We start from the raw sequence: 16413 nt of genomic DNA on the forward strand, positions 1-16413 counted from the left end.
GTGCAGGCTTCTCATTACAGTGGCTTCTCTTGTTGCGGAGCACGGTCTCTAGGGCTTCAGTAGTTGCGGTGCACAGGTTTAGTTGCCCCACGGCAGGCATGTGGGATATTTCCGGACCAGGAATCGAACTCTGGTCCCCTGCATTGGCAGGCTGATTCTTAACCACTGGACCACAAGGAAAGTCCCTGGGCAACGTTAAATTGTTTAAAGTTGTTTGCCACAGTTGAACTTAGCATTATTGTCAAGGAATAACTCTCAACAGCAGGCAGGGGTTATAAAAGAATATTTTGGCCAGAACAACAGTTACTGACATTATGTATGACTCTACATGTAGAACAGGATCCAGTCAGATGTTTTATTTGTTCTGTACTAACACAGCAGAAACCAGCTTGTTGCTTTTGGGGGCTGAGTGAATGAATCATGGGAAATGGCCACAGTCAGGAGGCTAAGGTCTAACTTATCTTGAACATCATCACCTGCCATCCTACCTGACACCTGCACAACGCTGTTAGACTCAGCACTGTGACTTAGCGTGGTCACATGTACAAAGCAAAGTTTTCAACTTATGTGGTCTCCTTTCAGTACCGTAAATACCCCTATTTTCCCATTATAGTCCTATACTATTCTGGATTTCTAAAATGCTCTTTACCCAAATGTTTATATTGGTCCTTTCTTCTCTTAGCTCAAATTCTCTTCTTTCTTAGCTCAAATAAATCACCCAAGAAGCTTTACTGAAGCACACAAAGCAACTCTACTCAAATTCGATCTTTCTCTCTCTTTTCTCCTTGTTTATCTTCAAATATAACTCCTATTTGATTTATTGTCTTATTATTTTTGAACCTATATTCCTTATCACTCTGGACAGTCTTTGAGACTAGAGAAGAATGTCCATTCTGTCCACTGCTATATTGTCTATCTTTAGAAAATATGGTAAAATTGACACTTTTTGTTTACTCAGAAAAATGTATTTTCTTGCTCATTTTTCGTTGTTCATTTTGATTTTCATTTCCTAATATAAATGTCCCTCACTGGAGGCAAAAGTTGAGTTTTATGTGTATCCCAGTTCCATCTTCTAATAAATTTCTTCACCTTCCTTCCCTTGTACATTTTGAATGTGATTTTACCTAGTGCCTCTCAATGAGCATTGGAGGTAAAGATGTTGGGGAACTCTCTCCTTGGAGACTTCACTTAATATTTCTCCCGGATGAACTTACTGCCTCACAAAAGGATTCTTTGTCTTTCGAATTTAACTGGCTCTTTGCTTAGGCTGGTATCCAGCAGCCCAGGAGTAAAATGTCAGGGCTCTCTATTTAATCAATGTTTTATTCTTGGCTTGTATTTCAACAGGGGGGATGAAACAGCAGTTTAAATGTTGCCGATATATTTTTTGACCCTTTTAAATTACTGGTCTATGTTATGTGAATCTCAATAATTTCTAATTTATTTTCAGTCTGTACAAATCCCTTGGAGATATGTGCTATTCTTTTGCTAAAAGACATAACAGCTGTGCTGACACTGTACTAAAACCAAGACTAATCCTCACCCAACCAAAGAGGTCATTTTATGGCATTCAACTTTTTTCATTCTCATCATAATTGACAAACTTTATATTGTGTGTTTGTAGAGCAGTGTTTCTCAAAGTTTGTTTTGTGGAATACTAATCTGCAGTGTTATTTTGCTCCCCACCTCCCAAATAGTTTCAATGAGCCAGGAGTTTGAGAAACAAAGTACTAACATATTAACAATTCTGAAACCTGTTAGAAAATCAGCTGCTTCAGTTTGGTTTACCTTTTAGCAGTTTTTCAGTGTATTTTACCATAGTGATGGTACACAAACTGTGGTCCCAGACCACCTGGGAATTTGTGAGAAATTCAAAATCTTGGGCCCCACCCAAGATCTACAGACTCCCAAGCCCTAGAGCAGAGCGGAGTCTGAGCAATCTGTGACTTCTCATGTCCTCTAAGTAAACTTGACATTTGCTCAGCGTGAGAACCACTGGACTACGGAGGTCTTACATTTGGGACAACCTTCTAACATCCTGAGGGAATGTATTCAGATCACCTGGGAAACTATTCAGTAGCTCTGGAGTGTGGCCTGAGATTATGCATTTCTTGAAATTTCCCAGGTGATATTGATGCTCTGGAGTACACCTTGAGTAGCAAGGCCACAAGACAGTTCTGAAAGAGCTAGAGCAAGCATGGGGAAGAATATTTGGATAGATTCTTACAATGGAAATTACGGGCAAAGTGTCTCCTGTGACCCATTTGAGCCCTTCATCAGTCATCCATGGACCTTTGTTAGAAGATGGAATGGCAGTGGCAACGTGGTGCTTCTTACCTGGCCACCTACCATAGCAGGTATTCAGAGAAAACACATGGCAAAGAAAGAAGTTAGAGCAGGGATTCCTGAGCATGGGAATTTTTCTTGTACTTACAAATAAAAAAATGAATAGCTGTGTGGTCCTGGGTAGCTTACATAACCACAGTGAGACTCAATTTCCTCACCAGTCAGTTGGAAATATGTTAACAGCACCTGTGTTAGTAGTAGTACTGAAAGTATGACCTTCATGTAAAATGCTTACATTGTGGCACATAGTGAGTACTTAATAAATGATAATGATGTGATAATGGTCATTATGGTGGTGGTGGCCCCACATAAAATGGAAACATCCTGAAGTCAGCCTCACAATTTGATGGAAAAAACAATGTGGGAGCAAAGGTCAGATCGTTGTATTTTCCTCCCATGATTAGGGTTGCAAACTATACTTTTTCATTTTGATTCTCTTCTCACAGCTCCCAGTGACTAAACCACCTACCAAGAACTCTGGGGTTTATGAGGAGTGGGATTGCTGCCGATCCTGGTTTTCTTCTTTCTAGTATGAAAGGGATAAAACTAGTCTTGTGTAAGATTTAAATGTGTGAAACTCTGAAGGCAAAAGAAGAGGACGGCAGAGGATGAGATGATTAGAGAGCATCACCAAGTCAATAGACATGAATTTGAGCAAACTCTGGGAGATAGTCAAGGTCAGGGAAGCCTGCTGCATTGCAGTCCATGGGGGTCACAGAGTCAGACACTACTAGCAACTGAATAACAACAACAATAAAATTAAAAACCTTCCCCCATCTCAGAGTATTCCAAGGAAGATATAGCATTTGCCTAAGATCCAGGACTTTGGTTGTATGGATCTCAGTAATGCGTAAGATGTTGTGTGTGTGCATGCATGCTCAGTCCTGTCCAGCTCTTTGTGACCCCATGGACTTGAAGCCTACCAGTCTCCTCTATCCATGGGGTTTTCCAGGCAAGAATACTGGAGTGGGTTGTCATCTCCTTCTCCAGGGGATCTCCCAACCCAGGGATCAAGCGAACCTATATCTTCTGTGGCTCCTGCATTGCAGGCAGATTGTTTACCATTGAGCCACCTGGGAAGCTGGTATGAGGTTACCTGGATCTAGACCAAGAGAAGGCAGGAGAACCACATCAGAAAAGCTGAGACATTGGACACTAAAGTGTGAGCGTGGAGAGGAGACAGGCAAGCCAGCACATTTACAGTCAGATTTGAGAGAGAAGAAAGAGATTGCGAAAGAGCAACTGTGGTGATGAGAGTATGAATAGATGGTTGAAGAGGGGTGTAAGGACATTTCAGGGGAAATGCCTGTCCCATATCTCTTAGGGAAATTTTGTTAGAGAGTTAAATTTATTTTCATTGATTTTTGGATGTCAGTTTGTGACTTTGTTGACTGTGACACCAGATTGAGACTAACTTTGGGTAATTTGGTGTTGCTTAAGTAATATGTTCCCATATATTATGTTTTATAAATATTTATTACATTTATAATAAAAAATAATAATACCTTTCTCTGTTTCTCTTCTCCTCTTCTTCTGCCTCTCTCTTAGTAAAGAAACCATCTCCTTAAAATTTGAACACCCAGACTTGTTTCAATTAGCGATTCTCAACTAGGGGCTATTTTATCCCCCAGGGATATTGACAAGCTGTATTGACAGGCTGTCTTCACGAGATATTGACAAGAGCTTGACAAGATAAATTGACAAGCTCTGAAGACAGTTTTGCTTATCACAATTGAGGTTGTGTTTCTATTAGGTGTATGGGCTTCCCTGGTGGTTTCAGACAGTAAAGCGTCTGCCTACAATGTGGGAGACCTGGGTTCAATCCCTGGGTTGGGAAGATCCCCTGGAGAAGGAGATGGCAACCCACTCCAGTACTGTTGCCTGGAAAATTCCATGGACTGAGGAGCCTGGTAGGCTACAGTCCATGGGGTTGCAAAGAGTCGGACATAACTGAGTGACTTCACTTTCACTTTCTACTGGGTAGAGGCCAAGGATGCTGCTAAACATCCTACAGTCAATCACAGGTTAGCCCCCCACTGCCATAACAAGGAATTATTTGGTGTAAATGCTCATAGTGCCAAGGTTGAGAAACTCTTGTTTAAATTGCTACAGATTTCCTTCCTCAATTCCACCTTCCAGCCTGTGACTTGAATAACTCCTCTGATTATAATTTACTTACTTCCCAAAATAGTAATTCTAGGGGAAAGCCATTATGTATAGCACATAACACAATTAATGATGCTTTGGGAACTTCCTTCCATCTTACTGGGGCTTCCCTGGTAGCTCAGTTGGTAAAGAATCCACCTGCAATGTGGGAGACCTGGATTTGATCCCTGGGTTGGGAAGATCTACCCACTCTAGTATTCTGGCGTGAAGAATTCACAAAGAGATCACAAAGAGTCAGACAGGACTGAGTGACTTTCACTTTCACGTTCCATCTTATTATCTGTCAAAGGAAAAACTCTTAATAAACTAAAGATTTTCTCTGGAAACTCCTACTATGATAATAGACTCAATTAACCAATAAATAAAATGTTCAATTCTAAAAGAATTACTTTTGAGATTTCCTTGCCAGTAACAAATGTATGATGAGTTTTATTTGATTTGCATGGCTAATGACTTCCATGAAATCACCATCTTGGAGGAGCTATTGCTAAGTGTTTAAAGAGGTAGTGATGCCAAGTGGAAAGGGCTTTATCTGGTTGTCCTGAGCTTGGTTCTGGGTCCAGCTGTACCACCAGTCACCTCTTGTCCTTGGGGAATTTGCAGTACTTCTCTAAGACTTGATTGCTGCTTCTGCAAGATTAGTAGGAATTGGATTCTTCTGGTTCACTCTGAACTCTGATTGATATTCTTTTCCTCCATGAGAACTGACGCCTTTTAGTTGACCTTTGAAGGAGAGCTAAATGAAGTTCAGGTCAGCCCAAATTCAACGAAGTGTTTGTGTTATTTCTAAAAAAATAAGGAAAGTTAGGAGAATATGGCAAGTTGCCACTGTTAAAGTGACTATCTCTAAATGGAAATTTAGCATTTTCCCCTTACTAAGACAAATCTGGATCTAAATAGAATTTGAAAAATAGTAGAAAAGTCAATTCCCACAGAAAACAATGAATCAAAATGAACATCTGTTAGATTTTCTTTTTCAAGTCAGGCCAACACCATATTAAACTGTTGCTGGTCCTTGCTCACTCCCCTTAGTCTCCTTCTTCCAAAAATAAGTAAAATAAATTAAAACAACAACAACAACATAGAAACAATTTGCATTGACCTCATTGTAACAGAATGTAAACCAAAACACATCTTTGAAGTTCCCGGCCCAGATGGCAAGTCCCAGCTCTCCCATGGTAGATGCTAAGCAGAAAAGTGACTGAGCCACAGGAAGTTGAAGAGATCACAAATATGTAACACCACAGAAATGGCCCAGAACTACCACTGACAAACACAAGATGCAGTAAACTGATGCATCTCTCTGAAGCAGCCCATTTCTGGGTCTTCTGAAGGAAGTCCTTCTTTCAGTTTGAACTTGTTGGTAGACTCTTAGGTTATCAGCATTAGGACATGCTCTTCTGAGCCTCATGCTTTAGTGGGAGAGATGGATTTGTGCTGCTTTGTTGATATCTACCACCTATATCCCATGGTGACTTGTAGCAGCCTTTTAAAGAAAGCTTCCTGAAGTCTGAAGTCATGGTGAGCAAACTTTTTTGACCTCAATGCATAGAAATACATTTTACATCATTATACAGTACAAATGTGTATGCACACAGAGTAAATTACCCAAAGTACCAAAGTTTCTCTGGTTATCTCTTGTGTTTAGGCGTATATACCAGTTCCTTCTGCTCAAGTCACTGTTTCTATTCCACTCTCTTATCCCATTACTTATCTAGATGATGCCCACTTGTCACTCAGGCTTAGAAATGTACCCCACACTGGATTCCATGTCTTTGGTCCCTTTACAACAATAACAAAAAGTATATAAGCACATATAGAAAACATGACAATGCCATAAAAGAACTGAAAGTTAAATGGCCTGATTTATCTTGGAGCATCCCAGTTTTTGCAAGCAAAAGGGAACCATAAAAATGATTAAGAACAGCAGTTGCCAACTTATGTCACTTATGGTACAATTTGTGGCTAAGTACTGTGGTTCAGTATTACAGAAAGCTCAGGGGAAAATCAGTCTACTTACTTTTGATTAAGGTTGCATAAGCAAATAAAATCATTTTTATATGACTTTGATTATAAAAAGTAGGAAGATCATAGATTGTTACTTGAACTAGTGCTGATTGCTTTCTTAAAGAAAAAGTCTCTTAAATAATAGGAAAACTGATTTTTTTTAAGTTCTTGGCAATCTAGGACATTTTTTTGAGAGTCACTGATTTAGACCAATGCCTTAAGTTTCACAGATCTGAAAACAGCTCGAGAGGGTAAGTGACCTTCCAAAGCCCATCTAGCATATAAGGGCACACTTAGGATCAATGATTATATCCTAAAACACAGGATTTCCCTCTAACGGTATAGATAACTTATCTTCTCAATATGTTAAGGAGATAACAAATGATCCAGAATTTCAGTCAAAAGTTGAGTGTAATGTTCTAGCAAACATAAATCTTGTACAGTTTTGAATATATTGTGTTCAAAACTGTAAGAGACTCATCAGAAACCACAAAGATGAATTCTATAGAAGCCTTAAATTTAAGAGTTTAGAATTAATAGCATATGCCTTCATTCTCTTGTTTAACCCTCAGAAAAATTTTATCTGGGTAAATGCCACATTATTCCCATTTTGTAGATAAGAAAGTCCTATTGCTGGTAACCTGCAGAACAGTGACTCAGAGTCTATGTCTTTGCTGCTGCCATATGTTGCACAAGTATTTTGAGAATTCAGAGAAAGACTAATTCTGGTTAGGAGATTTGTGTAAGGCTTCTTCGAAAATACGGATTTTTTTTGTTTCTGTTGAGATATAATTGATTTATAATGTGTTAGCTTTAGGCCCCTTCATGGATCACAGACTTGTCATGGCAAAAGGGCTTGTGTAACTCAATGACGCTATGAGCCATGCCGTGCAGGGCCACCCAAGACAAATGGGTCATAGTAAAGAGTCTGACAACACGTGGTCTACTGGAGAAGGATATGGCAGCCCACTCTAGTGTTCTTGCATGGAGAACCCTATGAACAGTATGAAAAGGTGAAAAGATATGATGCTGGAAGATGACTACCACACCGCCCCCCACCCCCAACCTCTGTTACCCAGGTCAGAAAGTGTTCAGTCCTAGGGAAGGGTGGAGGGATATCACTAATAGCTCAAGTAAGAATGAAGCAGCTGGACCAAAGCAGGAAGATGCTCAACTGTCGATGTGTCTGGTGGTGAAAGTAAAATCTGATGTTGTAAAGAACAATATTGTATAGGCATCTTGAATGTTAGGTCCATGAATCAAGGTAAATTGGATGTGGTCAAGCAGGAAATGGGAAGACTGATCATCGACATCTTAGGAATCAGGGAACTGAAATGCACGGGAATGGGTGAATTTAATTCTGATGACCATTATATCTACTACTGTTGGCAAGAATTCCTTAGAAAAAATGGAGTAACCTTCATAGTCAACAAAAGAGTCCAAAATGCAGTAGAGTGCAGTGTCAAAAATGACAGAATGATCACAATTTGTTTCCAAGGCAAACCATTCAACATCACAGTAATCCACGTCTGTGCTTCAACACTGATGTCAAAGAAGTTGAACATTCTGTGAAGACCTACAACATCTTCTGGAATGAACACCAAAAAAAAAAAAAAAAAAAAAGATGTCTTTTTCATCAGAGGAGATTGGAATGCAAAAGTAGGAAGTCAAGAGATACCCAGAATAACAGGCAAGTTTATAACAGGCCTTGGAGTACAAAATGAAGCAGGGGAAAGGCTAAGAGTTTGGTCAAGAGAACACACTGGTCATAGCAAATACACTTTTTCCACAACCCAAGAGATGGATCTACACATGGACATTACCATAGTGGATGCTGAAATCAGATTCATTCATTATATTTTTGGCAGCCAAAGATGGATAAGCTCTATATAGTCAGTAAGAAAAAAAAAAAAAAAAAAAGACCTGGATCTAACTGTAGCTCAGATCATGAGCTTTTCATTGCAAAATTCCGGCTTAAATTGAAGAAAATAGGGAAAAACCTCTAGGCCATTCAGGTATGACCTAAATCAAATTCCTTATGATTATACAGTGGAGGTGATAAATAGATTCATGGGATAGATCTCTTAGAGTGCATGAAGAACTATGGACAGAGATTCATAACATTGTACAGAAGGCAGTGACCAAAACTTTTCCAAAGAAAAATGCAAGAAGGCAAAGTGGTTGTCTGAGTAGCCCTTGTAAATATCTGAGGAAAGAAGAGAAGCAAAAGGCACAGGACAAAGGGAAAGATAGATCCAACTGAATGCAAAATTCCAGAGAATAGCAAGGAGAGATAAAAAGGCCTTATTAAATGAACAATGCAAAGAAATAGAGGAAAACAACAGAATGGGAAAGACTACAGATCTCTTCAAGAAAATTGGAGCTATCAAGGGAACATTTCATGCAAGGATTGGCATGATAAAGGACAGCAAAGGTAACAACGTAACAGACATAGAAGAGATTAAGAAGAGATGGCAAGAATAGAAGAACTTTACAAAAAAGATCTTAATGACCCAGATAACTACGATGGTGTAGTCACTCACCTAGAGCCAGAAATCCTGGAGTATAAAGTCAAGTGGGCTTTAAGAAGCATTACTACAAAGAAAGATAGTAGAGGTGATGGAATTCCAGCTAAGCTATTTCAAATACTAAAAGATGATGCTGTTAAAGTGCTGCACTGAATATGCCAGCAAATTTGGAAAACTCAGTAGTGGTCACAGGACTGGAAAAGGTTCAGTTTTCATTCCAATCCCAAAGAAGGTCAATGCCAAAGAATGTTCAAACTTCATACAGTTGTGCTCATTTCACATGCGCACAAAGTTATGCCAAAAATCCTTCAAGCTAACCTTCAGCAGTATGTGAACAGAGAACTTTGAGATGTGTAAACTGGATTTAGAAAAGACAGAGGAACAGAGATCAAATTGCCAACATTTGTTGGGTGATAGAAAAAGCAAGGAAGTTCCAGAAAAAATTCTGCTGCTTCGTTGACTAAGCTAAAGCTTTTGACTGTGTGAGTCACAACAAACTGTGGAAAGTTCTTGAAGACCTGGTAGTACTAGACCACCTTACCTGTCTCCTGAGGAACCTGTATGTGGGTCAAGAAACAGCAGTTAAAACCAAACACGAAACAACTGTCTGGTTCAAAATTGGAAAAAGAGTACAACAAGGCTGTATATTGTCACCGTGCTTATTTAATTTATATGCAGAGTACATCATGCTGGGCTGGATGAGTCACAAGCTGGAATCAAGATTGCTTGGAGAAATAGCCACTTCAGATATGCAGATGATATCCCACTCTAATGGCAGAAAGTGAAGAGGAACTAAAGAGCCTCTTGATAAAAAAAATTGCAAATCAATGTGTACTCTAAAAAAATGGAAACAACTAAGGAATATTGGATACATATTGGGTTTTAGGTGGCTTTAAGGAATTACAATTAATTTATATCTTATAATAATGGCATGATTATTGCCTCAAAAAAAAAAAAAAAAACAAACCTTTATATGTTAAATACATAGTGAAGTATTTATGGGTGAAATTATTTACTTTAAAAGAATATAGTTTTAACAAAGATTAGATGAAACCAGAATGGCAAGATGTTTATAAATTTGATGAGTTGTGTTCTTTTCTTGACTTTTGTATATATTTGATGTTTCCATAATAAAAAGTTAAAAATAAAATCAATGAGAGAGACATTAGGAAGGAATAGTCTTCACCCTCTTAGGTTGGCTTCCCTGGGAAATTGGCTTAGAGATTTGCATGCAGGGCTCTTGAGAGTAAACCCCGTGGGAGATTACAGGAAGTTGAACTGGGCCCAAGGAGATGCTGGAATGCACTGTAGTGACAAGGAAGGTTTCAGTAACTCCCAACTAGAATGGCTCCTCAGGTCACCTGATCTCAGGGAACCATGACTTTATACACCTCTCACTACCCTCCCCTTCACATATACATACACATATTGATCTGTCTTTGAATTGTGAGCTGTCTCCAGAGAACAGGTATAACCTTGGAAAAGATTTTCTTTGTATCACCTCACACTGGTCAGAATGGCTATCATCAAAAAGTCTACAAACCATAAGTGCTGGAGATGGTGTGGAGGAAAGGGAACCTTCCTGCCCTATTGGTGGGAATATAAATTGGTACAGCTGCTATGAAGAACAGTGAGAAAAAAAAAAAAAAAAAAGTTATGTCTGACTCTTTGCGACCCCATGGACTGTAGCCCTCCAAGCCTGGAAGGCTCCTCCATCCATGGGATTTTCCAGGCAAGAATACTGGAGTGGGTTGCCATTTCTTTCTCCAGGGGATCTTGCAGACCCAGGGATTGAACCTAGGTCTACAGTATTGCAGGCAGACTGTTTACCATCTGAGCTACCAGGGAAACCATTATGGAGAACAGTAAGCGGTTCCTTAAACTAAGAATACCATATATGATCCAGCAATTCCACATCTGGGCATGTATCTGAAGAAAACCATAATTTGAAAAGATATATCCTTGCCTCCTTTGTCAAAGATAAGGTGTCCATAGGTTCGTGGATTTATCTCTGGGCTTTCTATTCTGTTCCATTGGTCTATATTTCTGTCTTTGTGCCAGTACCACACTGTCTTGATGACTGTGGCTTTGTAGTAGAGTCTGAAGTCAGGCAGGTTGATTCCTCCAGTTCCATTCTTCTTTTTCAAGATTACTTTGGCTATTCGAGGTTTTTTGTATTTCCATACAAATTGTGAAATTCTTTGGTCTAGTTCTGTGAAAAATACCGTTGGTAGCTTGATAGGGATTGCATTGAATCTATAGATTGCTTTGGGTAGAATAGCCATTTTGACAATATTGATTCTTCCAATCCATGAACACGGTATGTTTCTCCATCTGTTTGTGTCCTCTTTGATTTCTTTCATCAGTGTTTTATAGTTTTCTATGTATAGGTCTTTTGTTTCTTTAGGTAGATATACTCCTAAGACAAAGGAGGCAAGGATATACAATGGAAAAAAGACAACCTCTTTAACAAGTGGTGCTGGGAAAACTGGTCAACCACTTGTAAAAGAATGAAACTAGAACACTTTCTAACACCATACACAAAAATAAACTCAAAATGGATTAAAGATCTAAATGTAAGACCAGAAACTATAAAACTCCTAGAGGAGAACATAGGCAAAACACTCTCCGACATAAATCACAGCAAGATCCTCTATGACCCACCTCCCAGAATATTGGAAATAAAAGCAAAACTAAACCAATGGGATCTAATGAAACTTAAAAGCTTTTGCACTACAAAAGAAACTATAAGTAAGGTGAAAAGACAGCCGTCAGATTGGGAGAAAATAATAGCAAATGAAGAAACAGACAAAGGATTAATCTCAAAAATATACAAGCAACTCCTGCAGCTCAATTCCAGAAAAATAAATGACCCAATCAAAAAATGGGCCAGAGAACTAAACAGACATTTCTCCAAAGAAGACATACAGATGGCTAACAAACACATGAAAAGGTGCTCAACATCACTCATTATTAGAGAAATGCAAATCAAAACCACAATGAGGTAGGTACCATTACACACCAGTCAGGATGGCTGCTATCCAAAAGTCTACAAGCAATAAATGCTGGAGAGGCTGTGGAGAAAAGGGAACCCTCTTACACTGTTGGTGGGAATGCAAACTAGTACAGCCACTATGGAAAACAGTGTGGAGATTCCTTAAAAAACTGGAAATAGAACTGCCATATGACCCAGCAATCCCACTTCTGGGCATACACACTGAGGAAACCACATCTGAAAGAGACACATGCCCCCCAATGTTCATCGCAGCACTGTTTATAATAGCCAGGACATGGAAGCAACCTAGATGCCCATCAGCAGATGAATGGATAAGGAAGCTGTGGTACATATACACCATGGAATTTTACTCAGCCGTCAAAAAGAATTCATTTGAACCAGTCCTAATGAGATGGATGAAACTGGAGCCCCTTATACAGAATGAAGTAAGCCAGAAAGATAAAGAACATTACAGCATACTAACACATATATATGGAATTTAGAAAGATGGTAACGATAACCCTATATGCAAAACAGAAAAAGAGACACAGAAATACAGAACAGACTTTTGAACTCTGTGGGAGAAGGTGAGGGTGGGATGTTTCAAAAGAACAGCATGTATACTATCTATGGTGAAACAGATCACCAGCCCAGGTGGGATGCATGAGACAAGTGCTCCGGCCTGGTGCACTGGGAAGACCCAGAGGAATCGGGTGGAGAGGGAGGTGGGAGGGGGGATCGGGATGGGGAATAAGTGTAAATCTATGGCTGATTCATATCAATGTATGACAAAACCCACTGAAATGTTGTGAAGTAATTAGCCTCCAACTAATAAAAAAATTAAAAAAAAAAAAAAAAAAGAAAAGATATATGCACCCCAGTGTTTCATTGCAGCACTATTTACAATAGCCAAGATATGGAAGCAACCTAAATGTCCATCAACAGAGGAATGGGTAAAGAATATGTGTGTGTGGGTGTGTGTGTGTGTGTGTATATAATGGGATATTACTCAGCCATAAAAAGAACAAAATAATGCCATTTACAGTAGCATGATGGATCTAGAGATGATCATACTAAGTGAAATATGTCAGACAAAGACAAATATCACATATTACTAATATGCAGAATCTAATTTTTAAAAGAAATTATATAAATGAGCTTATTTACAAAATAGGAACAAACTCACAGATTTCAAGAACAAACATTGTTACCAAAGGGGAGATGTGAGGTAGGAGGGATATTATAGACCAGGAGCTTGGGATTAACATACACAAACTACTACATATAAAATAGACAGGCAACAAGGACCTACTGCTTAGTACAGGAAACTCTCCTCAGTATTCTGTAATAACGTATATGGGGAAAGAATCTGAAAAAGAATAAGTAGATATATATGTATAACTGAATCAATATGCTACACAAGTGAGACACAACATTGTAAATCAACTATATTGCAATAAAACAATTTTAAAAAGATACTGCTTGGCTGACAATTCCCAGAGAGAGGAACTCGAACAGACGCTGAGTGCTTTTAGCCATTGAAGTAATAAGAACCTCAGTCTTCATCCTGGAAATCTGGGCAGCTTACCCTGGCACCCATCACACTCTCCATTTTTTTTTTACCCATAAACATTTACAACAATGACATTTTTCTCCTGTGTCTCATGCACTTGATGATTGTGTCCGTGTTTTGTTTTGTTGGCTGTTTGAGAAAAGTGGTGTATTTGCATAAAGAGAGCATGTGTTGACATGCAATAGATCTGTTGCTTTAAATTCATCTTGCAAGTGGTTTTCATTGAAATAGCAGGAAACTAATGTCCTTTTAAAACTTTATTAAAATCATCTGGATATGCTTAATCTAGTAAAAGCAGAGTACACGGCTGCTGGACTTCCTATAGATTTAGATATGGAGCAGAAAGAGGCTTAAGTGATATCCTACATTTGAAACTGTGTAGAAAGATGTTATTGGCCTCAAAAAATATGTCCCTTATGAAGTAGATTCACAACTAGCATCCCTGCACCATTTCTGTTTGCATGACTTTTTGAATGTCTCTGGCATTCTGTCCTACTTGGTCTCTTCATTCTCCGTGTGGGTTCATATACATCATTGCTGTTTTTTCTAGAATTGCTGCCTTTCCTTGTTCAGTCTAAGACTTTCCGCTTCTCCACTCAAGAAAGGTCAATTCTGAAGTGAACCTTTACAAAGAGCTGTATCACCCTGAGCCTCAGAATCATTTCAACTTTGTCTTCAAAAATTTGACCCTTCATCATAATTGAGTTCTACTTAGTCTAGCCATTTTCATGATTAATTATAGATGGGAACTCTGGGCTAGATGGTGCAGCCATGTTTAATGAGGTCACTCAGATGGTCAGGCCGCTTTCTAGGGCACTGTGATCTTTTACTTACTTTTGGAAAAAAAAAAAAAAAAAAAAGATCAAATAATTTACACCATGTTGTTGAGTTACTTTAGAAAAAATGACACCAGTGTTCATTAAGGATGTAAATACCTATAAATCCACTTAAACACATGCCTTCTACATTGAAAGCCACCCTGGAACCTTGATTACATTTGATTTTAGGGCTTTGAAATGCAAAGCAACACGCTGAACACTGTTGGATGAAACTGTTCCTGAAGTGGAGAACTAGGAGGAAGTCTTAAATAGCGTTACTCCAGCCAACATACACAAACTTAACATTGCTTTTTGAACCTATGGCCATGTGCATTAAAGATGAATATTTTGCCTTTGAAAAATTAATGTCCCAGAGCTCTTGCAACCATTGTTTTTTTGTGAAATGGAGTATGCAAAATGTCTTTTAAAAATGCAGCCTTTTGGTGAATAGATTGTTTCTCCTCTTTTTGGGCTGTGTTACTCATTGGAAAGCCCCCTAAAGGAGCATTAAGCAAATGAGCAAATAGCTTTAAAAATCCTGTTACCATACTCAGAGGAACCTGGAGATGGATGGAGTCAGTGAGCGAGACCAATTTTCATCCTTGTGTGAAACAAATAAAGTGTCTCTTTCTCCTCTTTTCTTTTCTTGATCTTTTAAAAATGTAAAGGCTCACTGCTTTTTCTTGTTTAACAGATTTAAGTTTAAACAAAGAAGGCTTCTTTGAAAGGTCCAAGTAAGAAATGCCAAGCTAAGGAGGATGGAGCTGGCCTGGGAGCTTTGTGAGTTATCAGGTAAATGTTATGTCTGGAGTAGAGACTAAGATAACCAAGCCTCGTGGGGTCTTGGATCAATTTAATTTTGATAAATGACCAGTTTGGTAAATATTATTTACATTACTCCATAAGTCAGGTCTGTTTCTGATCCACTCATGTTTGAACAACTCGCATCATTGACTGTGGAAATAGCTTCTCAAGTAATCCCCATGGGCTGGCTTACCCCACTGTTAGCTCACAGTTAGAAGGATAATTAGGAATGAGGGTGCTTGGCTTTTGAACTAAAAATGAAAGCATGGGCAAAAGGCTCAGTAATCTATATTTGAAGCAGTTCTTGAGCCACAAGAACTCAATATTCCCAGCAATCTACAGAAGTGGTGGTATTTTAAAATTCTGCATCTGCTTTAAAAAATGACGTTCTTAAATATTACAAGATTTAAAAAGAAAAACAGTTTTTAAGCATAGTCCTATCCCTTTAACACACTATTTTATCTATCTGTATTTTCTACTCTCTATCTATATAGGTTATATGTTTATTGATTCACTCACTCCTTCATTCTGCAAGTGTTTAAATACTTAGAATGCATCAGTTAGTAGTTAATGCCAGAGATTAACCAACATTTTCTGTAGTGAGCCAACCACATAGTAAAAGGTTTTGAGGGCCACCCAATCTTTGTCACAACTTCTCAGGTCAGGTGTTATAGGGCAAAAGCAGTTAAAGACAATATGTGAACACACAGATCTGATAGTTTCCCCATAAAACTTTATTTACAAAGCAGGCAGTGTGTTGGATTTGGCCAGCTGGTCACAGTTTAACTAAACTGTGGCATAAAACCATGGCATCCAAGAGCCAGACAAAATATTAGATAAAGTCCCATTGAACATACACTGTAATTGGGGAGGGCAAATAGTAAATAACAAATAAATGGTCTCAGTGAATAAATAGTACAAATGAAAGAAACTATTAGGTTGGTGCAAAAGTAATTATTTATGGATGCTAAGTTTTAAATCACTGTAACTAGGCTCAAACACATGTTTATTAATCAAAATAAGAACCATTACAATCAACACATTTTTGCCAATGAGAAATTAGTTTGTTTATTACTATAGCATAAAAACTTATGCTTTGGGATTCGATGAAGTCTTGGATAGCTTTTTCTGCATCCTGCTGGTTGTGGAAGCATTTTCCGTACAAAAAGTTGTCAA

The 16413-nt window shown here is 38.5% G+C and overlaps 2 protein-coding genes across 4 annotated transcripts in view; both read left to right on the forward strand.

Moving 5' to 3' along the window:
* LOC122684278 overlaps positions 1-16413 on the forward strand; it is an 831075-nt gene that overhangs the window by 164428 nt on the left and 650234 nt on the right.
* Positions 1-16413, forward strand: part of LOC122684279 (cyclin-Y-like protein 1) — a 124411-nt gene that overhangs the window by 32583 nt on the left and 75415 nt on the right. For 2 of the 3 annotated variants that reach the window (XM_043888285.1, XM_043888284.1), the window contains exon 2: positions 15128-15225. The exons of the other annotated variant lie outside the window; for it this stretch is intronic. In XM_043888285.1, coding sequence (XP_043744220.1) covers positions 15192-15225 — 34 coding nt within the window. In that variant the 5' untranslated portion in view covers positions 15128-15191. The remainder of the gene's footprint in view (positions 1-15127; positions 15226-16413) is intronic. 3 annotated transcript variants of the gene reach the window in all.

Source organism: Cervus elaphus, chromosome 26, assembly GCF_910594005.1.
Source record: "Cervus elaphus chromosome 26, mCerEla1.1, whole genome shotgun sequence".
Classification (NCBI taxonomy): domain Eukaryota; kingdom Metazoa; phylum Chordata; class Mammalia; order Artiodactyla; family Cervidae; genus Cervus; species Cervus elaphus.